This window comes from Scyliorhinus torazame, chromosome 16 (genome assembly GCF_047496885.1).
Source record: "Scyliorhinus torazame isolate Kashiwa2021f chromosome 16, sScyTor2.1, whole genome shotgun sequence".
NCBI lineage: Eukaryota > Metazoa > Chordata > Chondrichthyes > Carcharhiniformes > Scyliorhinidae > Scyliorhinus > Scyliorhinus torazame.
The window spans coordinates 60,301,649-60,325,670 of NC_092722.1; the positions used below are offsets into that span (position 1 = coordinate 60,301,649).

General features: G+C 45.6%; 1 protein-coding gene across 7 annotated transcripts in view; it reads left to right on the forward strand.

Moving 5' to 3' along the window:
• hspg2 (heparan sulfate proteoglycan 2) overlaps positions 1–24,022 on the forward strand; it is a 644,821-nt gene that overhangs the window by 455,316 nt on the left and 165,483 nt on the right. For all 7 annotated transcript variants that reach the window (XM_072478556.1, XM_072478557.1, XM_072478558.1 and 4 more), the window contains 4 exons: positions 5,715–5,860; positions 17,306–17,441; positions 19,671–19,822; positions 20,756–20,885. In XM_072478556.1, coding sequence (XP_072334657.1) covers positions 5,715–5,860; positions 17,306–17,441; positions 19,671–19,822; positions 20,756–20,885 — 564 coding nt within the window. The remainder of the gene's footprint in view (positions 1–5,714; positions 5,861–17,305; positions 17,442–19,670; positions 19,823–20,755; positions 20,886–24,022) is intronic.

A 24,022-nucleotide genomic window follows, 5' to 3' on the forward strand; every position in this document is an offset into this window, starting at 1 on the left:
CCAGGCAGTGCATGCCAGGCCCCAACCACTTCTGTGTGAAAAAGTTTTTTCTCACATCGCATTTGCTTCTTTTACAAAACACTTTAAATCTGTGCCCTCTCAATCTTAATCCTTTCACGAGCGGGAACAGTGTCTCCTTATCTACTCTGTCCAGCCCCTCATGATTTTGAACATTTCTATCAAATCTCCTCTTGGCCTTCTTCTCTCCAAGGAGAACTGTCCCAATTACTCCAATCTATCCTCATAACTGAAATTTCTCATTCCTGAAACCATTCTTGTCAACCTCTTCTGAACTCTCTCCAATGTGTTTGCATCCTTTCTATAGTGTGGCACACAGAACTGTACACAATAGTCGAGCTGCGAACTAACTAGTGTCTTGTCTAAGTTCAGCGTAACCTCCTTGCTCTTGTACTCTATGCCCCTATTAATAAAGCCCAGAATACTATATGCTTTATTAACTGCTCTCTCCACCTGTCCTACCACATCCAATGATCGATGCACACATACACCCAAGTCCCTCTGTTCCTTCATCCCTTTAAGAATTTTAACTCTTATTTTATATTGTCTCTCCATGTTCTTCCAACCAAAATGCATCACCTCACACTTCTCGGTGAACTTCGCCTGCCACCTATCCGCCCACTTCACCACTTCTCTATGTCCTTTTGAGGTTCTACACTGTCCTCTTCAACTTCCAAGTTTTGTATCACCTGCAAACTTTACAATTGTCCCATCCTTGCAATAATTTGGTGTGGTCACTGTGTGCCGCAGCAACCACACTCTTGGCCTTTGACATCTTCTCAAAGCCATGACCTTGTAAAAAGATGTCACGTTGTCTGCAGTTAGGCCAAGACATGGGAATGAAGTGTGATGTGTTACAGTTACAAGACTGAAAGGCCTGATTATATTTTCACCAGCAAGTGACTTAATGCAATAGGTGACATACATGTGCAGGACCAGAGATTGGGATTCTCGATGAAGGGCATCTGCTCTTAAAGTTCCTTTCGCTATCAAATCACTAAAGAAATGTATCAGTAACAACCCAAGACACTATCAAATCACCAAAGGTTCCTTGTAAAGAAATGTATCAGTAACAACCCAAGAGCTGCAGGTGATGTTCACGGGAACTTTAGATAGAATCTCAATAAATCAAGGTAGTATTTATTTTACCACAAAGGATTTTGAGGAATTATTCTCTTTCGGACTTGTCCACTTGAGGGAAAATAATGGAAGCTTCACTTCCCGCATTGCTTGTTGTGTTCAACACCCCCCCCCCCCCCCCCCCCTCCCTTTTTGTACAAATTGGCCTTAAGTGGGTTTGCAAAGGAACATAAAATAAACTAATACACTGATTCGCCACAAGAATGATGTCTGCAGTCTCTTGGCTGAATTTGATCTTCTGTAACTTGTACCACGGGATCTCCGACTTTGCGGCCTATCCTGCTTGCCTTCACTGAGCAGTACCTGTCTTGCATTCCGTGTGACATAGGTGCAGAACATTTGGGGCACTGGTGTAGAAATCAAAGCAACAGCGGTTGCCCTATGCCTGTCCGCTATTTAACTCTTTTCAAAGAAGAGCTTTGTTTCATACATGGAACAAAGGCAAGCTCTCAAATTCTGACCCAGTCGGGGAATTTGTTCACCTCCACACACACAGCAATATCCTGCATTGATAAGGCACCTTTCAAAATAGGAGCGTCATCAAGTCATGTACAGATATACACTGTGACCAAAAACCTGTCCAAAGAGCATCTTACTAGGAGGAGAAAGAGGTAGAGAGAGGGCGAAATTCAGGGATGGATTTCCAGAACTAAATGCCAATGTAGCTGACTGCCAATGGTGGCTGGAGGAAGCGGGGGTTTGCTCAAGAGGCTACAATTCAGAGGAATGCAGAGATCTGATCTGAGAGAGATATACAGCTGGCAAAGAGGAGGGTGAATCCCAACAGTGCAGAAGGAGCCCATTTGGTCCATCAAGTCTGCACTGACCCTCCGGAAGAGCACTCTGCCTAGGCCCTCTTCCTCACCCTATCCCTGTAATGCCCACGCATTGATCATGGCCAATCCACCTAACCTGCACATATTTGGACTGTGGGAGGAAACCGGAGGTCCCGGAGCAAACACGGCGAGAACGTGCAAACTCCACACAGACTGTCACCCAAGGTCGGAATCATACCGGGCCCCTAGAGTGATGAGGCAGTGCTAGGGGCAAACCACTGTGCCACCTTGCCTCCATACAAAATGCAAAAATACAGGGAATTTAAATTTGAGGTGGACCCAGGAACCACCGTTGGTCACCAAGCACGGGGTGATTGGCAAACGGACCTTGATGTAGATTGAGAGATAGATAGCAGAGCTGAAATAAATGAAGTGCTCAAAGTCCAAGTAAGATGTGGGAAATGGGTCTAAACAGATAATTGAATTAACCTCTGTTCTGGGCACTCAAACTTGATAAATGTGAAATAAAATTGCCTCCATCATTCAATTCAAAGTAAAATTAAAAAGCATTATTTCTTTGTTGTAATAATTATGTGATAAGCAGGCTTCACTGGGCTAATGGACAACCCAGGCCGAGACAACATTACTAATATCACTACCCAGGCCTAATATCACTACCCACTACATTTGCAGAAAAATTCTTGTGCAGTCGGGCGGTGCTGCAATGCATAAGCGGGGATTAGGTGTCCATTTTGGATTGATTAGATTTGGCGTGGCCATTATAAAAGGGAATGAGCATTGTTGATCTTGTGCACTGTCTGCCATAGTGCGGCTAAATTGTGTAACCAGAACTGTCTGCATTCCTCCTTCCACTCTTTGGACAACCTGTCCCAGTTTTGTGTTGCTGTGGCAACCCTCGTGGATTTGAAGCCTGTAACATCGAATTTTGAAAACCTGCCAACCCGGAAGCCTGTTGTGCATTTAACGTGCGCCAATTTCCAGCGCGATAGATAGACAGTATCATGCAGGATGCTGCTTGCTGTCTCTGTGACACATACATTTTGTGTGATCTCATTAAATTCATCCCACACACAACCAAGCTCAGCATTAATTTTGAATCTTTCTGTGGGGTATTGTTAAGTTTTAATGTGATGTGTGGACACATCAAAGAATTCGCCTTGCATAATTCTAACTACTGTCATGACAAGGGGGTCATGAATGGACGATTTAGATTTGGTCCTTTTTTTTGAGAAAAAAAACACAATTGAGTAAACCTCGTGCTGAGCAGGATACAGTAGGTATGTCACAACCACTTTGACTATCTTTTGGTACAGTTTAAACACAATTTGAAGTGGTTTGTCATTTCTGTAATCACTTGCCAGCAGAAAAATGAAAAATCCCATAACAACAGCTCCAAAACGTAAAAGTTGTACCAACATTAGTCACAATGTCAAAAAATAGCTCAGATCATTCTGGGGCTAGAGAGTTGTCCTATGAAGAAGAGTGTGTGTGGGGGGGGGGGGGGGGGGGGCTGCTATCTTTGGAGTTTAGAAGAATGAGAGATAATATTAAAATATGTAACATTTCATTGGGGAAATATTGAATTTTTAAATTTAAAAAAATATTGAGTATTTGAACAGCTTGGAGATTGTTCCCCATGATTTGAGAATCTCGAGCTAGGGGAATTATAAGGGGTCGACTATTTAAGACAGAGATGAGGAGAAATGGTGTCATTTGGAGTGATTGTGAATCTTTGGAATACCCAGAGGCCTATAGATGCTTTTCCAATGAACGTAATCAAGACTGAGATTGATCGATTTTGGGGCATTAAGGATAGTGCCGTGAAGTGGCATTGAGGAGGAGAGATGCCATGGTCCAATTAAATGACAGAGCAGGCTGATCGGACTGTACAAGCTATCCAGCCTTTATTTTTTTTACTTCTGCCTGGTTTGATTCACTTAGCACCGAGCTCCACAATAATCCAAGTATAATGAAGATTACAGTTTCAAAATGTTGCTTTGCCACCCTGAAATGATGGATAAAATTTTGTCTTGTGAAAATTAGGCCAAGATTCAAAATTAAAACCCATTTGAATATTTTCTCCCCAAAAATATAAAGACAAGAACAAGTCTTTCCTCAATCATTCAATCTCTATATCCAATGAAACAAACTTTTGTAAATACATTACAGTAATTGCAAGGAAGATATCCACCATTCAGCAAGATCCAGAAGGCTAAATTAATTGTGGCCTTCACTCCACTTTCAAACCTGCATTCTCATCTCCATCCCCTATCATCCCTATAACAACTCTTGACTTCGTTGGCGATCCAAATTCTATCTAACTCATCCTTGAATAATTTAATGACCCAGCCTCCACTGCTCTCTGGGGTGGAGAATTCTGAATATTAAAAACCTTCAGAGAGATGAAAGTGCGCCTAATCTTAGTCTTAAATGGGAGATGCCATATTTTTTAAACACTGCCCCCTAGTTCTAGATTCTCCCATGAAGGGGAAATGTTCTACCCTGTCAAGTCCCCTCCGGGACATATATGTTTCAGTAAATCACATTTCATTTTTCTAAACTCCAATGAGTATAGTAGACCTAACCTTTTCTAATTGCTGTGGTTTGTGATTTCTGTTGTTGATGCTCATTGTGAGAGGAGGATAACCTGAGTTCTCCAGGACAGCATGATAGCATAGTGGTTAGCACTATGGCTTCACAGTGCCAGGGTCCCAGGTTCGATTCCCACTTGGGTCACTGTCTGTGCGGAGTCTGCACATTCGCCCTGTGTCTGCGTAGGTTTCCTCCGTGTGCTCCGGTTTCCTCCCACAGTCCAACGATGTGCAGGTTAGGTGGATTGGCCATGCTAAATTGCCTTTGGTTGAGACTGGGTTGCAGGATTACGTTGATAGGTTGGAGGTATGGGGTTAAGTAGGGTGGTCTTTCCAAGAGCGGGTGCAGACTCGATGGGCCGAATGGCCTCCTTCTGCACTGTAAGTTCTATGATATCTATGAGTCTTTATTGACAGGATCGAGGATATGGGACTCCTTTAGAAATCAGCATTGGCAAGTATGTTATTCTTCAGCTCATTCCTTTACCTGGTCTGTGGTTTTTATTGCAAAAAGTAAAGGCTTATTTTATTCTCCTAGCCAAGCCTTGGTTCAATGAAAAACTCATGGTATGGCAATATTTATATTTTCTTGGTCTACGCTGGCCTCTACATTTCTCTACCCCGAACTACTTGACACGTTTCATTTGTTTATGAGCATTGTCAAATGGGAAAGACTGAATTGGGGAATGTCTTCCTCATTGTTTCAATAGGGCCAGACCTCCTTAAAAACATGTTTCTCTCACTCTTGTCTCGGTTACACATTTGTGTTTCTTATTGTGCTCCATGTATTCTTCTGCAGTACTGACTCCTTCTAATATTAAATAAGTCCTTCCAAGTTAGGTGGAATGCCAAAAGTTTAAAGACACAATTTTATATAATTGTACAAATGAACATGCAGGGTGAATTAAAAGAAAGAGAGGCATCTATCACATGTAATTGTGCATTTTATAATTTACCTACCTTTAAAAATTGGAAACAAAATCTAGTATCACAGAAATGCACCAATCTGAACTAATCTAATAATCTGAGTTACTCAATGATAGCTGTTTAAAATAATCGGCACCCTCTATTGTTTTGAGTCTTTTAATTCCATGAATGGTAATCCTTACTCAAAGTTGCTTTGTATATGTACATTTTTAAGTCCAATGTCTCTAACTTGCCTCTGTAGGTAGCGGGAACCTTCCTCAGGTACAGATCAGTCCGCAGCGGATAGAGGTACCAGCAGGTGACACTGTTAGGCTGTACTGTCGAGCTGGAGGACATCCTTCACCAATGCTCTCATGGAAGAAGCATGGAGGAGAACTACCACCACAGGTAACACTTACCTTTATTCGCTTGCAAGATGCACTCAAATTCCTGAAGGAGGAAGCATAGGAGATGTTGTTGGTGAGGGAACTAACAAAAGCTCAAGCTCTAAATAAAATCAACTTTCCGGTGTTAACCGGTCTCTTAACAATATTGCAATACAAGTCTTTCCCCCATGATGTACTGCTTGTTTCTTTGCTGTTTGCACTCTTTTTTTCAACTCTCTCTGCTCTCTGTCCAGGCTATGTCCGTATTTGGTTTCTTTCCGATGGGAAATGGCTACAATGCTCAGGTTTTCCAGAGGCGCATCCAAGAGCTGCAGGTAGCTGCACTTGTCTGGGCACTGGATCTTGCTGAGCGGCTTCTGACCCGCTGGTTTCAGACCATTCCATCACGGAGCACAGTGGCAGAATGAGCAAGGCAACAGCAGGGCAGTAGCAGATATGTAGGGCTGCAGCAAGTGGCAGGGCACGAGCAGGTGTGCAGGGCTGCGGCGGGTAGGCAATGCAGCTTCAGGTAGGCAGTGTGTGAGCAGGTGGGCAGGGCTGCAGCAGGTGTGCAGGGTGTGTCCAGTGCAGCACAACATCTGTATTTGGAAACTCACGCCTGTCTATAGTGCAGTCTATTCTCCAACATTCAGCACCCGATGGCATAGACTTGGGTGTTTCATTGCACTATTGCTACAGGGACTGGTTTAGCCCAGTGGGCTAAACAGCTGGCTTGTAATGCAGAACAAGGCCAACAGCGTGGGTTCAATCCCCGTACCGGCCTCCCCGAGCAGGCGCTGGAATGTGGCGACTAGGGGCTTTTCACAGTAACTTCATTGAAGCCTACTTGTGACAATAAGCTATTATTATTATTATTATTTGTTCTCCCACTCTCTGAATGTACTGGCACTTGCCGCTTCCAGGACATGTCTGTTTTCTTCCTTCCTTTTACCTTTGACAAATTTAAAATTATTCCCAGCCCGAACTGATCAGTCCACATTCCAGTCGCACACAGATTTGTCTCTCTCTGGGTCGATTTCCAACTTGTATAAAATCATTTTGGGAGGAGCCAGAGTATAAAACTCTGCCCAAATCCACAATGTCAGTAATACCAATAACGACGTGCATTTATAAAACACTTTTAAAATAGTAAAGCATTCCACAGCAGTTCTCAGGAGTGTTATCAGATTAAATTTGACTCTGGGTGAGTCTCGCGTTCGACTCAAAGCTTGATCAAAGAGGTACGTTTTAAGGAGAATCTTAATGAGATGGAGTTAGAGATGAGAGTGTAGGGAGGGAATTTCAGAGCTTAGAACCTCACGACCTCCAATGTCGAAGTGATTACAATCAGGAATGCCTAAGAGGCTAGAATTGAAGAAAAGCAGATACATCTGAGGGTCATAAGGTTGGAAATGATTACAGAGCTAGGGAGGGACGTGTACATGGTGGAAATCTGAAAGCAAGAATGAGAACTTTAAAATAGAAATGTGGCCAAACTGAGTGCTAATCGCATCTGATCATTAGCCATGAGATAGCACCAGCTAGCATTAAAAGTGTCCGAGCCTGCGCAGGTTCCTCCGTGCATTGCACGGACAATAGAGGTCAGCCTCGGAGTTAGAGCAGCTTGATCTGAAGTGAAGCTAGGCTTACAAACCTGAGGATGTATTGCCCATCTGGGACACCCGAGTGGAATGGTCTGAAGGCAATTTGTTTGCAATGCAGTAATCCCAATATTGCGTGTGCCTGCATGCTTTGTAAGAATGAGGCTCGGAGCTGTGATGAGGATTTGGAATGGCAATGTCATCTTTCTATTTATTGGGCATTCACGAGACCGAGATGTCCTTGAAATCAAGGTAATAAACATTTCCACCCCATGACTATAGTCAAGCCCTTTTTTAGAAAGAAAAATTGCCACAAGGACCTCATTGAAGTGATGTGTTTATAAATTGAGCTCTCGTATAACATGCATGTATACATGTGTGTTAAATGACTTCCAATGATTTTTGCGGGTTTTGCTGTTTAATTATAGCATCACTATATATTTGGGCAGGTTTCCTGTGTAAGATCTTCAATTTCTAAAAATTTTTAATAACATTTTGGGATCATCTGCTGATCCCTAACCTTTTCAGAATATTTTATTTAAATGTTTTTAGCCTCTGGAGAGTGACTTGTTACTCGTTCCTGATTGGTTAAGTGGCGACCAATCACATTCCACCAAAAGAAGACCATTGCAATACCCTGGCTGTTCCCTCATTAAGCCCCTGACCTGATCTACCCCTCACACCTCCAGCAGTCGAAGTGTATACGGTGGTCTTGCACTTGCCTTCAACGCATGCACCCATGATCCTATGTTACATTATCTGACTGGTCTCAGCCATTTCTGACGACTGCTTCTGGAGTGAATGTTTTTCATGAATGGTGCTGACCTCACTCAGAGCGAGCTGCCAACATAGAAACATAGGGTTAGGTATGCCCTTCAGTCCCTCAGGAGGCCCACCAGAAGGAAATAGTTTGTCTGTATGCCTTTGGTCTGTCTGCCTTTTAATGTTTTAATCACTTTGATCAAATCTAATCTCAACCTCTCTGCTCATGGGAATACACGCAGAATTTATGCGACACCTCATCATTTTAATTTTCTTTAGCCCCGGTGCCCATTCTGTTGAACCTGTGCTCCACCCCCTCCATATCCTTCCTCAGGTGTGATGCTCAGAAGTGAATGCAGTGCTCCAGATGCAGTCTGACCAACCTGTTAGGCAGCTGAAGTAACACTTCTTCCCCTTTGTATTCAAGCCCTCTCTGGACACGAACCAACATTCCAAGAGCCTTTTCGATTACTTTTTTCACTTGAATTGTAGAGTTTAATCATTTCTGTAGTCAGACTTCCAAATCTTTCAGTTCCTCTATGATTTCTGGTCTCTTTGGGAGGAGTTTCCCTTTGAGCTTGACAGCCAGCTGCTACCAAACACTCCCACTCAGTAGACACATGGAAACAACTATTTACCTTGAAACATTAGCACACTGGGCTAAATCGCTGGCTTTTAAAGCAGACCAAGGCAGGCCAGCAGCGCGGTACGATTCCCGTACCAGCCTCCCCGAACAGGCGCCGGAATGTGGCGACTAGGGGCGTTTCACAGTAACTTCATTGAAGTCTACTTGTGACAAGCAATTTTCATTGGGTCTAATGTCAGGAACACTCTATGATGAATGTTCAAAGAGCATGGCACGTATTGCAGCAGGAGTGAGCAAAAAAGAGTGGTGAAGGGTTTGATAGAAGTGCGGCACTTAAAAAGGAATATTTCCACACAGCATAAAACTAGCCCAATTTTACATTTCTGCCCAACACTCCTCCATCAGCCTCACCAGAAACAGGATAACATGTCATTCATCTGTCTGCGTTGTGAGACCTTGTTGTGAACAAATTGACTCTCATACTTGAGTGCAAAGCAAAAGTATCACAAACCAAATAATTCCTTCAATGTAATGTACCCCAGAGGGTAGGCTAAGATGCACTTGTAACATACCTTCTATCTTTATGGTTATGAGATTGGGTGCAGTGGCATTTTGCATTGTCCCACCCTCCATAAATCAGCCGCTCTTATCCAAACCCTCCGAAAGTCTCACTCTATCCACGTGCAACTTTTCCGACGCTAGATACCCACCACCAAAACTATTTAGTTCAAAATATCTATCAGAGGAACATAGGAAACCATTCAGCCCATTGAGGCTGCTCTGCCAATCACGCAGGTCATGGTTGATCATCTAGCTTTATGCACACATAGCGCAGTGGTTTGCTTCATATCACCAGGGTCCTAGTTTTGATTCCCGGCTTGGGTCACTGTCTGTGCGGAGGATGCACGTTCTCCTCGTGTCTACATGGGTTTCCTCTGGGTGCTCCAGTTTCCTCCCACAAGTCCCGAAAGACGTGCTGTTAGGTAATTTGGACATTCTGAATTCTCCCTCTGTGTACCCGAACAGGCGCCGGAATGTGACGACTAGGGGCTTTTCACAGTAACTTCATTGCAGTGTTAATGTAAGCCTACTTGTGACAATAGTAAATATTATTGTTATTAAATCTATCATCTTCTGTTTAAACAGGCTCAGTGATTGAGCTTCCTCATCTGTTCAATCCTTCCGCAACTTCACCGCCCCCTGTCTCTGCAAACTCCTCCAGTCTTTCCCTTAACTTCTCTTCTGCTGACTCCATCAGTTATCCTTCATCCCTTCTCTTTGTCCCACCATTGGTAACAGAGCCTTCAGCACTCTCTCCGGAACTCCGTCCCCAATCCTCGCACCCTTCTCCACTTGTTTGAACTTACTGGGACAACCAACGTCTTCTGGGTCAACCAAATGGGTCCAAGCTGCGATCGCCCCCCAGCCAGCCTGTCTCATCACAGCTGCGCCAAACCAATCCTCATCCCATACCTACAAGTACATTTCCAAGCAGGAGTGGCCGGGTAATAATCCTGGCATCAGCCCATGACCAACAGGGCATTTCTATATAGATCAGGCTTTTTCAAAGTGGGTGTCACGACCCAATGGGTGGGTAGTGAGCAGGTGTAAAAAGGGTCGAGGTGCATCCTGAAATCAAATTAAGAGTCCCAACTACTGGGTAGGATCTGCAGGATGATGAACAGAAAGGGGTGCCACGAAAATAGCTTTTGCAGCGGGAGATGTGATAGAACGCATGGTCCAGGAGCAGGAAGCAAAGTGGACTGGTGGGCTGACATAGATAGCCCAACAGCAAGCCAGACGGTTGGCTGTAATTCGGAACCATCACAGGGTCAAGACTGAAGCCGAGTAAAGGCCGTCGCCAACCAATCCAATTCTTCACTGAACTGAAGTCTTTCAATCAACTAACCTTCAATTGAGTAGCTTTTCAGGATCACCCACCACGAGACTCAGTTCCCATTTCTATAGAGGAGCGAACACAGACCCCTAGTCCACAAGCCCTCCACATACACACTCTTTATCTCTCGGTCCTCTCATTGGAAGGAGCTTTTGGGAAGCCAAACACCAGGTTGATGAGCAGTGACTGTACTTCATTGGCTGCAAACTCCTTTGTGCTCATGTAGCTGAGAAGGTGTTAGCAAAATACAAATCTTGTTTTTTATTTCCATAAATCACATATCGAAATCAACCTTGTGGCTTTCCTCTGCATTTTGAATATCTCTCTACTTTCCTCGAGTTTTACAGCACAAAAAGAGGCCCTTCGGCCCATCGTCTCTGTGCCGTCCATCAAGTGGGGCCCAAGGTCGGCCAGTTGGCAAAAAGTAAGTCCCAGGGAAAAACAAGTTTGAGAAACACCGATTTACATTGACTGACTCAGTGCAGTTGAGGGATTGAATCTGTGATTTTCCTTGTCTGTGTGGGTCATCTGTAAAACACTTTCACATAACCAGAGATCCTGAGGAGTACCACATAACCTTTTCCCGAATTTAGAAATCCTTTCCTCCTTGCTGGTTGGAAATAGCCTGGTGGCACCTACATTGCAAGGCTGAGGGTAACAGCACTGGAGCGTAAATAAACTCAGGAAAATAGAACATAGAACATTACAGCGCAGTACAGGCCCTTCGGCCCTCGATGTTGCGCCGACCTGTGACACCACTCTAAAGCCCATCTACACTATTCCCTTATCGTCCATATGTCTATCCAATGACCATTTGAATACCGTACGAAGTCTTACAACACCAGGTTAAAGTCCAACAGGTCCTGAGGAAGGAGCAGCGCTCCGAAAGCTAGTGACATCAAAACAAACCTGTTGGACTTTAACCTGGTGTTGTAAGACTTCGTACTGTGCTCACCCCAGTCCAACGCCGGCATCTCCACATCATTTGAATACCCTTAGTGTTGGCGAGTCCACTACTGTTGCAGGCAGGGCATTCCACGCCCTTACTACTCACTGAGTAAAGAACCTACCTCTGACATCTGTCTTATATCTATCTCCCCTCAGTTTAAAGCTATGTCCCCTCGTGCTAGACATCACCATCTGAGGAAAAAGGCTCTCACTGTCCACCCTATCCAATCCTCTGATCATCTTATATGCCTCAATTAAGTCACGTCTTAACCTTCTTCTCTCTAATGAAAACAGCATCAAGTCCCTCAGCCTTTCCTCATAAGATCTTCCCTCCATACCAGGCAACATTCTGGTAAATCTCCTCTGCACCCTTTCCAATGCTTCCACATCCTTCCTATAATGCGGCGACCAGAATTGCACGCAATACTCCAAATGCGGCCGCACCAGAGTTTTGTACAGCTGCAACATGACCTCATGGCTCCGAAACTCAATCCCTCTACCAATAAAAGCTAACACACCGTACGCCTTCTTAACAACCCTCTCAACCTGAGTGGCAACTTTCAGGGATCTATGTACATGGACACCGAGATCTCTCTGCTCATCCACATTGTCAAGAATCTTACCATTAGCCCAGTACTCTGTCTTCCTGTTAGGGGGAAGAGGCTGGAACATATTAATATTAAGACTGTTTGTATCCAGTCCCAGGATTATCTGGTGCTGAGCAACTCTCGACTGTGGCCTAGTAAATCTTTGACTTGATGGTTCAGCCCTTGGCAAGTGCGCTCCCTGGTGGCTGGTGCAATCCTGCAGTTTGAGTATATCCCCGCACTCCCCATTTGACAGCTTTTGCAATATTTTGCGCTGTTTTTATTTTATCAAAATACTAGTAAACTGCTGCTTCAAAGGGCCGCATGTTACCCAAACGCGTTTGTCCCCGAGCAGCAGTTTGATGCATGTCCATCACAATAAGTGAGAAAATGACGGAATTAGGATTGGATTGGATTGGATTGGATTTGTCACGTGTACCGAGGTATAGTGAAAAGTATTTTTCTGCGAGCAGCTCAACAGATCATTAAGTACATGAGAAGAAAAGGGAATAAAAGAAAATACATAATAGGGCAACACAACATACACAATGTAACTACATAAGCACTGGCATCGGATGAAGCATACAGGGTGTAGTGTTAATGAAGTCAGTCCATAAGAGGGTAATTTAGGAGTCTGGTGACAGTGGGGAAGAAGCTGTTTTTGAGTCTGTTCATGTGTGTTCTCAGACTTCTGTATCTCCTGCCCGATGGAAGAAGTTGGAAGTGTGCGTAAGCCGGGTGGGAGGGATCTTTGATTATGCTGCATGCTTTCCCCAGGCAGCGGGAGGTGTAGATGGAGTCAATGGATGGGAGGCAGGTTCGTGTGATGGACTGGGCGGTGTACACGACTCTGAAGTTTCTTGCGGTCCTGGGCCGAGCAGTTGCCATACCAGGCTGTGATGCAGCCCGATAGGATGCTTTCTATGGTGCATCTGTAAAAGTTGGTAAGGGTTAATGTGGACATGCCGAATTTCCTTAGTTTCCTGAGGAAGTATAGGCGCTGTTGTGCTTTCTTGGTGGTAGCGCAACGTGGGTGGACCAGGACAGATTTTTGGAGATGTGCACCCCTAGGAATTTGAAACTGCTAACCATCTCCACCTCGGCCCCGTTGATGCTGACAGGGGTGTGTACAGTACTTTGCTTCCTGAAGTCAATTACCAGCCGTTTAGTTTTGCTGGCATTGAGGGAGAGATTGTTGTCGCTACACCACTCCACTAGATTCTCTATCTCCCTCCTGTATTCGGACTCGTCGTTATTCGAGATCCGGCCCACGATGGTCGTATCGTCAGCAAACTTGTAGATGGAGTTGGAACCAAGTTTTGCCACGCAGTCGTGTGTGTACAGGGAGTAAAGTAGGGGGCTAAGTACGCAGCCTTGCGGGGCGCCGGTGTTGAGGACTATTGTGGAGGAGGTGTTGTTGTTCATTCTTACTGATTGTGGTCTGTTGGTCAGAAAATCGAGGATCCGGTTGAAGAATGGGGAGCCAAGTCCTAGGTTTTGGAGCTTTGAAATGAGCTTGGCTGGGATTATGGTGTTGAAGGCAGAGCTGTAGTCAATAAATAGGAGTCTAATGTAGGAATCCTTGTTTTCGAGATGCTCTAGGGATGAGTGTAGGGCCAGGGAAATGGTGTCTGATGTGGACCGGTTGCAGCGTTATGCGAATTGCAGTGGATCAAGGCATTCTGGGAGTATGGAGGTGATGCGCTTCATGATCAACCTCTCGAAACACTTCATTACGACTGAAGTCAGGGCCACTGGTCGGTAGTCATTGAGGCACGTTGCCTGGTTCTTCTTTGGTACCGGTATGATGGTGGTCGTCTTGAAGCAGGTGGGGACCTCGAAGTGGAGTAGAGACAGGTTAAAGATGTCCGCGAATACCTCTGCCAGCTGGTCCGCGCAGGCTCTGAGTGCACGACCAGGGATCCCGTCCGGGCCCGTCGCCTTCCGAGGGTTCACTTTCAGGAAGGCCAATCTGACTTCGGAAGCTGTGATGGTGGGTATGGGTGAATTATGGGCTGCTGGGGCACTCGACAGCGGATTGTTGGTTACCTGCTCGAACCGAGCATAGAATGCATTGAGTTCATCGGGGAGGGGTGCGCTGCTGCCAGAGATACTGTTCGGCTTCGCTTTGTAGCCCGTTATGTTGTTTAGTCCTTACCACAACCGCCGAGAGTCTGTCTGTGACTCTAGCTTGGTTTGATATTCTCTCTTGGCATCTCTGATGGCTTTGCAGAGGTCGTACCTGGATTTCTTGTATAGGTCAGGGTCGTCTGCCTTGAACGCCTCAGATCTGTCCTTCAGTAGGGAGTCAATCTCGCGATTGAGCCATGGTTTACGGTTGGGGAACGCACGTACTGCTTTATTTGGCACGCAGTCGTCCACACATTTGCTGATGAAGTCTGTGACGGTGCTGGCATACTCATTTAAGTTGGTCGCTGAGTTCTTAAATAGGGACCAGTCCACTGTCTCGAAGCAGTCACGTAAGAGCTCTTCTGTCTTCTCAGACCAGCACTGCACAACCTTCTTAGCTGGATTCTCCCGCTTGAGTTTCTGCTTGTATGCTGGGAGAAGGAGCACCGTCTTATGGTCTGATTTCCCAAAGTGCGGTCGGGGGATGGAATGGTAGGCGCCCTTGATTTTTGAGTAGCAGTGGTCAAGAGTGTTGTCGCCCCTGGTGGGACAGGAGATGTGCTGGTGGAATTTTGGCAGGACACTTTTGAGGTTGGCCTTGTTGAAGTCTCCGGCCACAATGAACAAGGCCTCCGGGTGTTCTGTTTCGTAGTTGTTTATTACTGTGTATAGTTCGTCCAGCGCCTTCCTCACTTCTGCCTGGGGTGGGATGTAGACCGCTGTGATAATGGCTGAAGTGAACTCACATGGAAGATAATATGGGCGGCACTTCACGGTCAGGTATTCCAGGTCTGGGAGCAGTAGGTCGCCAGAGTCGCCACATCCAAGCACCAGGAGGAGTTGATGAGGAGGCAAACTCCTCCACCTTTCGCTTTGCCTGATGATGGCGTGCGGTCTGCCCGGTGAATTGAGAAGCCTTCAGGTTGTATGGCACAGTCCGGTGAGGCGGTGGTGAGCCATGTCTCTGTGAAACAGAGCACACAGCAGTCTCTTACTTCCCTCTGAGCGGTAAGTCTGGCGTTAAGTTCATCCAGCTTGTTTTCGATCGCTTGGACATTTGCCAGGAGTATGCTGGGGAGAGGGGTCTTGAAACCGCGTTGCTTCAGTCTAGCCTGCAGACCACCGCATTTCCCTCGCTTCCTCGGTCGGCGGCTGCTGCTGGATGATCCTGGGATCCGATGGCAGATGTCAGCTCTTGTGGAAGGTATGTGGTTGCGTCTGGCGGGGTCCAGGGCGCTGGTTGAGGTAGAAGGGTTGCTAGGGGGGCATGTTTGCGATCCGGATGGGTCCCGGCGTTCTGCGGGCGCGGGAATATCTTGCAGCGCATTTGGGTCCTCGCGTGGGGTCTCCGCCATTTCGGGGGTCCTGGGTCGTGGGCAGGGGCTTCCTGAGGCAGGTTGGGCTGGATCCCGTGGTCTGCTCCCTCCCTGGGCACTCCTGGGGTCGGATCTTTAAGTAGGCCCGGTCGGGCCTCCGCGTGGATTTTTCTTTCTTCCATCACCAGGTAGGTTGGGCTGTTGGGCGGGCCTCTCTGGGTTGGTGGGTTCTGTTTCTTACATGGGATCTTTAGATAGCAAGGATCTTTAGAGTGCAAGTTCCCGTCACTGTGCAAGAAAACAGTTCCCTTGATTGTGCTTGAAGTCTCAAATGAAGGTTGGAGACAGAAGTGAGCTGTCCCAACAATATTTCTGTAAACTTTTACCTAACCATTCCTCCACAAGAGATTTATCAGACAAAACAGGAACCAAGCTACCGATAGAGACGCTGAGCAAGGTGATAAAATTGAAGTATATGTTCTGATACTAATGATTTCATGGAGAGAATAAATCTTCAATGAACATGATTGGTTCTCAGATTTGCTGATCGTACTGACTCCGATCTAATCGGATCAAGTACTTTTGAAAGCATCGCAACAAAATACTAACAATCTTTATAAGTGTCACAAGTAGGCTTACATTAACATGTACTGAAGTTACTGTGACAATGTGCCTGTGGCCATTGTGACTATTGTAAGTGTACACCATTGCTAAACCTAAAGGCTCAACTCCACTGCGACCCGCGATCAGAGCTGTGAGGTGTTTCTGTGTGCTGCCGCTGTGTGGCATTGTTCTGTCAGAGGACTGCCCCAACCACGAGTTCTGAGTTTGGGTCTGCGAACCGTTGTCTGCTGAGCTGCTCATCCACTCAGGTTTTGGGAAGGGTGTGAGAAGAATCCGTAGCGGTGATGAGATACTTTCCCACTGGGTGCTGGAAGCTCGCGGGGGGAAAATGCACCACCCCTTTTCATTGCGGAATAACGCTAGTAGTGGAGGCTGGAAGATACAAGAGGCATGGGAGCATGAGAAGGTCCAAAGACGAGTGTTTGGAATTGCCCTACAAAGGATTTCAGTCATATTTGACGCTGCCAAGACATTAAGCCAAATCGATCAGTACTAGTTGTTTTTGCAGGAGCTTGCATATCCCTTGCATGAAAACGCATGGATCTGTTGCTCCTCTAATCAAGCAAATGGCAAAAGAGATTGCGAGTGCTAGTCTGGAAGTCAAGACTTTAGGTGAAGCCGGGTTAGAAGTTGGAGATAATTTGATACACAGACATTACATCGGTCCCTAATTTTTAACTTTCACATTGTCAATGTTAGATTTCCGTTGTAAATTTCAAATCCACATTTACAATGCAAAGTGGCTGTGTCGACATGTCTTGGTGTAATTACATCTCCTCCTCCAGTGGAGGCACTGTTTACAGCTAATTTTGTTTGCAAGCACCTTGCAATGTATTTACACTTTCAACCCACTGGAGGCACTGTTTATAGGCTGCTGCAGTTATATTTGTGGACATAGGCATTTATGAAAAGTTGACAATGCATAGAACTGCGAGATGCTTCATATATTATCGGTAGGGACAAACCTAGCAACATTATGCTCTGTGTGACATATATTGCTTTTATTCTTTTTGCAGGCCAAGGTCGAACGGACAGATATTGGGACTCTCATTATCCCTTCAATCACTACTGACCAAGCTGGTATCTACCTGTGTGTGGGAACCAATGCTGCTGGCTCTTCTGAAGGTCGCATAGAAGTCTCAGTATTAACCCGTAGGTGGCGGTTTTCCAGAAGTATTAAGCTTATTTATAGTTGTTGGGTAGTCAGAACTTGAGTATTGCAGAAAAAAAAGGGACATGTCAAAACTTTTCATCTTGCACTCAGGACATTTCGCAAGAATAACTTCGACATGTCTCTCTTTTTCTCAACAATACTCAAACTTATTTGTGTGATGCTTAAGGTTGTCGCCCATTCAATTCACTCTTGCCCTTGTGCCCAACTACGATCTTCAGAATATGTTACTCCTCCACCTTCACTTGACTTCAAAAGAACCCATTTCAGACTTTTCCTATCTGGCGGAGGTTATTCCATTTTGACTGGGCCACAAGTAGCCCCGCTGGGACCTGGTATTCTGGATTACCCAATCAGAGTCGATCCTCAATAATCGATGGATCCAAATAATCTGCCACTAGCCACATATCTGCGGCTGAGCAATACTGATTGGCAGACTAGCCAATTCTGCAATTCGAATGCAGCTAAAAAGCACAATAGCGCAGAGAGTTGAGATTCCATATCAAACAAACCTGATTTACATGGTAACTAGAAAGCAAATCATATTGCAGCAATGAAAGGATCACAGTGGGACCAAATATATTGGCTTCTCAGCTTATGAAGCTTGGCAGGTAACAGATTGCAGAGAGATGCAAGTCACCTCAGAGAGTCAGTCGGGTCTTCCAGACATGCACATGTTCTGTCTGGGCATATAGCTAAAGCATATTTCAACTGAAGGACAGCCAGAAATGTTCAAACACAGATACTGTGACTCAACCTGTATTAAATCCATTGATGCCATCTCAGAATTTTCCATTAGTGGGCTTGAGTCTGGTGTACAGAGTTTATTCCAGGAGATGCCTCCAGAGTTAGTTGAGAACAGAGCGACACACACAATGTGTTTTTTCTATCCCCATGTAGTCGATTTTGCAGCTGTTAAAGAATATCTTTGCCAAAAGCGCAGTCACTACAAAAGGTGAAATAAGAGCAGGAATTATCCCTCCCCACCGGCAGCGCACCCCGCCCGCGGGTTTCCCAGCGGCGTGGGGTGGCTTCAGTGCGAAATCCCATTGACAAGCAGTGGAAATAGAGAATCCCACCTCCAGTGAAGGGTGCGGGCTGAGAAACAAGAGGCTGGGGGAATTGAAGAATCCAGCCCAAGGTTGTATTTTGCAGTCGCGATCATTTTGTAGTGTATGAAATGCTAATAAATGAAGGAAAGGTCCTTTCTTTTACCTGGCTTATCTTCAAAGCAGACGTACTCCAAACCATCTCTGTATTTCTGATTAGTCAATCTCCTATAGCAAATTTCAACATCACGTTTAACAGAGAACCCTAAAGTAACCTATCACACAGTAATTAAACTCCACCAAGTTTTCTTTTCGCAAAACTTGAACTGGAACCTTGGCCTTTGAACATTTGGAAACCCTGATTTGCAAACTTACAGTTTAGAATTTTTTTTCTTTGAGAGTACCCAATTATTTTTTTTCCAATTAAGAGGCAATTTAGCGTGGCCAATCCACCTACCCTTCACACCTTTGAATTGTGGGGGCAAAACCCACGCAGACACGGGGAGAATGTGCAAACTCTACACGGACAGTGACCTGGGACCTCCGTGCCGTGAGGCAACAGTGCTAACCACTGAGCCACTGTGCTGCCCCACAGTTTATAAAATTGTAAGAGAATTCAACCAAAAACATTTGATTAAAAATGAGTTACCATATGCTCTTCATCTACTTCACCACAAACCTAACCCCATAAATATTAAACAAACTTTGTACAACGATCAAAATGATGATTTCGAAATTATCCACTGCTCTAAAAAGTATTTGTTTCTAAAATGAATATATAATTAAAATGTATTTACACTTGCACTGTCTTCTATAATTATGGCCCATTTAATTTGTGGTATCTGCACTTAGGTGCCTGTTTAATTTTTCTTAAAGTTCTTAGATTCGTCACACATTTTCCCTTTGAAGAGTATTGACTCTTGTGCATGAGGTTATTGTGTGCGTTTTTCTGACTTTTTGTAGCATTCAGGAGAAGTTTATGGTGGCACAGTGGATAGCACAGCTTCAGGGACCCAGGTGTGGGCTTAAGTAGGAGTGTTCTTTCCAAGAGCCGGTGCAGACCTGATGGGCCGAATGGCCTCCTTCTGCACTGTAAATTCTATGAAAGTTTCTTTGTTCCACATTTTGATGTTTTGCTTCTCGTGTCTCCTCTCCCCACAGCAGCAGGATTTGCACCAACAGCCAGAATTCAGCCCTCCCCTGCCTCAGTAACAAGGGGGGAAATGCTGGAGTTATACTGCCACGTGACAGGGGAACCCCGACCCATGATCTCATGGCGCAAGTCAAGTGGTTACCTAACCACCAATCACCAGGTATGCAATTGTAATTTCTGGATGGAAATGGGTGAGAGCAAAGACATCCCACACTTTTTCCCCCGTGAGATTTTTCAGGGTGGAGTACAGGAGTTCTCCCAGGGTTCTTGCCAATGTTAATCTGTCAACCATTCTCACTGCCACTGATGATCTTGTTTTTGTGGGAGCTTTTTCCAATTTACTACACCGTTTCCCATCTCACAATATTAGCAACACCTCAGAAAAATCTAATTGGTTGCAGAAGGGGCTTTGGAATACCAAGAGGTTGTGAACCACAAGTCCTTTTCCTTTATGGGTCGCTTGGCAGTAATCAGGAGAGGGAACCTTGACTGGTTTCTTTCAAATCTTTGTTTATTAATCAAATATCAAACTCCGGAAAAGATCTGACATTCGCTCTGATCGGCTGCAATCTCTGTGCCTTATTTGCAGCACATGTTCTGATTATTGAAAACAGCCCTTATATTTTTCAATTTGTTCTTGGAATGTGCGCATCATTGGCAAGGTCAACATTTACTGACAGTTCCTATTTGCCATTGAGAAGGTGGTAGTGAGCCACCTTTTTTTTCACCGCTGTAGACAATGTGCTACACCCACAGTGCTTTTTGTTATGTAACAATTGTAATACAACTGAGTGGCTTGCTATCTATTCCGAGGGCAGTCAAGTGTCAGCCGCATTGCTGTAGGCCTGCAGTCACATGCAAGCCAGGCTGGACAAAGGTGGAAAATTTCCTCCCTTTAAGGATATGAATGAACCAGGTGGTTTTTACAACCATTCAGTAATTTTGTGATCATTATTAACAAGTCATGCACTTTATCCCTGATGTTTTAATTAATCAATTGAATTTAAATTCCCATAGCTGCCCTGGTGAGTTTTGAACCCCGTGCTTCCAAAACATTAGTTCCATGGCTCTGATTTTGCTGTTGATCTTGTAGGTGCAGGGTCCTGTATTGCGTATTCGGCAGGCGACTGATGCTGATGTTGGGAATTACATCTGCCATGTTGAAAACCAGCTTGGAATGCAAGAGGTTGCAGTCTCTGTGTCGGTCACGTCCAGTGCTCACCGTATGTAACCCACTCGTGCTTATTGGGTAGCATGGGATCATTTCTGCCCCTTTTTTTTTCTTAAGGACTGTACAGTGGTTGTTTTAATCGGCTTTTAAAAGAAGTAGCTGTCCAGATAGTAGCTGCATTGGTCTCAATTTCCCAAAATTCCTGAGATTCAGGAAAGGTTCCATCAGATTGGAAAATAGTGAACATAACTTCTCTGTCCACGAAAGGAGGGAGAAGGGTGTTGGGGGTAACATAGTAGCATGGATAGAGGATTGGTTAGCAACAGGAAACAGAAGAGTAGGGATAAATGGGCCATTTTTGGGTGGCAAGCTGTAACTAATGAGTGCCGCAGGGATCAGCACTGAATCCGCAACTATTTTCAATTTAGATCAATAACTTGCATGAAGAGGCTGAATATCTGATTGCTAAATTTGCTGAAGACGCAAAGATAGGCAGAGCAGAGTCACTCGACTAATAACCGGGATGAGGAAAGGTTGGACAAGTTGGGCCTGTAATCATTGGAGTTTAGAACAATAAGATCTTATGGAAATGTATAAAATCCTGAGTGGACTTGACAGGGTGGATGTCCCCTTGTGGGAGAGACTAGAACTGGGGAATACCATTTTTATAAGAAGGGGCTGGATTCTCCGATTTTGGGGTTATGTCCGGAGGATCCGTGGCATTTTACGTGGGGAAAATCGGCAAGGCCCCAGCACGTATCCTCCGAATGGTGAGAGACTAGCAGCCACACCACGTTAAACGCACGGCCTTCCCGATATGAATGGCTGGAGAATTGCCGGGTCCGTGGCCACGCATGTGCACGGCGACGACCTGCAGCACCATCTGACTGTTGGCGGCGCTGGACACAGTCCGCTAGCAAGCTTCAGGAACTGAATGGTCTACTCCTCCTAATTCTTGTATTCCTATTGTTGATGCTCCCACTATTCTTGCGAGACCAAGATTTGTGTGATCGAGCTGGTGCTTAATGATCTAGAACTTAACGCGGTTCTGTTAGGGCATGTTGCAGTTCTTCTGTCAGTTATGAAGTTTTAACCCTGCAGTGTTTTTTAATATGCCTGAGGAAATTAAAGATTCTAAATCAATGAGATTTGCATAAATGCTTTTAAAAGTACCTCAAGCATTGGAGCTGTACCTGGGGAAAGATGTGAGGGTCATACATAGAGAGGGTGCAGAAGAGATTCACTGGGATGTTACCAGAGATTTACAGGTTTTCATTACGAGCGGAAACTCAGAGTTCATAGATTCATAGAATTTACAGTGCAGAAGGAGGCCATTCGGCCCATCGAGTCTGCACCGGCTCTTGGAAAGAGCACCCTACCCAAGGTCCGCTCCTCCACCTTATCCTCATAACCCAGCAACCCCACCCAATACTAGGGGCACTTTTGGACACTAAGGGCAATTTAGCATGGTCAATCCACCTAACCTGCACATCTTTGGACTGTGGGAGGAAACCGGAACACCCGGAGGAAACCCACGCACGCACGGGGAGGATGTGCAGACTCCGCACAGACAGTGACTCAAGCCGGAATCGAACCTGGGACCCTGGAGCTGTGAAGCAATTGTGCTATCCACAATGCTACCGTGCTGCCCATTATGACGAAGGAGGCCATTTGGCCCATTGAGTCTGCACCGACCCACTGAAAGAGCACCTTATCATGGCCCACAACACCGACCTATTCCTGTAATCCCATAACTCCTACTAACCTGCACATCTTTGGACTGTGGGAGGAAACCGACGCAGACACTGGGAAAAAGTGCAAACTCCACAAAGGCATGATGTGGAGATGCCGGCGTTGGACTGGGGTGAGCACAGTACGAAGTCTTACAACACCAGGTTAAAGTCCAACAGGTTTGTTTCGATGTCACTAGCTTTCGGAGCGCTGCTTCTTCCTCAGGTGAATGAAGAGGTCTGTTCCAGAAACACATATATAGACAAATTCAAAGATGCCAAACAATGCTAGGAATGCGACCATTAGCAGGTGATTAAATCTTTACAGATCCAGAGATGGGGTAACCCCAGGTTAAAGAGGTGTGAATTGTATCAAGCCAGGACAGTTGGTAGGATTTCGCAGGCCAGATGGTGGGGGATGAATGTAATGCGACATGAATCCCAGGTCCCGGTTGAGGCTGCACTCATGTGTGCGGAACTTGGCTATAAGTTTCTGCTCGGCGATTCTGCGTTGTTGCGTGTCCTGAAGGCCGCCTTGGAGAACGCTTACCCGGAGATCAGAGGCTGAATGCCCTTGACTGCTGAAGTGTTCCCCGACTGGAAGGGAACATTCCTGCCTGGTGATTATTGCGCGATGTCCGTTCATTCGTTGTCGCAGCGTCTGCATGGTCTCGCCAATGTACCATGCTTCGGGACATCCTTTCCTGCAGCGTATGAGGTAGACAACGTTGGCCGAGTCGCACGAGTATGTACCGCGTACCTGGTGGGTGGTGTTCTCACGTGTAATAGTGGTATCCATGTCGATGATCTGGCACGTCTTGCAGAGATTGCCATGGCAGGGTTGTGTGGTGTCGTGGTCACTGTTCTGAAGACTGGGTAGTTTGCTGCAAACAATGGTTCGTTTGAGGTTGTGCGGTTGTTTGAAGGCAAGTAGTGGGGGTGTGGGGATGACCTTGGCAAGGTGTTCATCGTCATCAATGACGTGTTGAAGGCTGTGAAGAAGATGACGTAGTTTCTCCGCTCCGGGGAAGTACTGGACGACGAAGGGTATTCTGTCGGTTGTGTCCCATGTTTGTCTTCTGAGGAGGTCGGTGCGGTTTTTCGCTGTGGCGTGTTGGAACTGTCGATCGATGAGTCGAGTGCCATATCCCGTTCGTACGAGGGCATCTTTCAACGTCTGTAGATGTCTGTTACGCTCCTCCTCATCTGAGCAGATCCTGTGTATACGGAGCGCTTGTCCATAGGGGATGGCTTCTTTAATGTGTTTAGGGTGGAAGCTGGAGAAGTGGAGCATCATGAGGTTATCCGTGGGTTTGCGGTAAAGCGAAGTGCTAAGGTGACCGTCACCTGAGGAAGGAGCAGCGCTCCGAAAGCTAGTGACATCGAAACAAACCTGTTGGACTTTAACCTGGTGTTGTAAGACTTCGTACTGTCCACAAAGGCAGTCATCTGAGGTCGG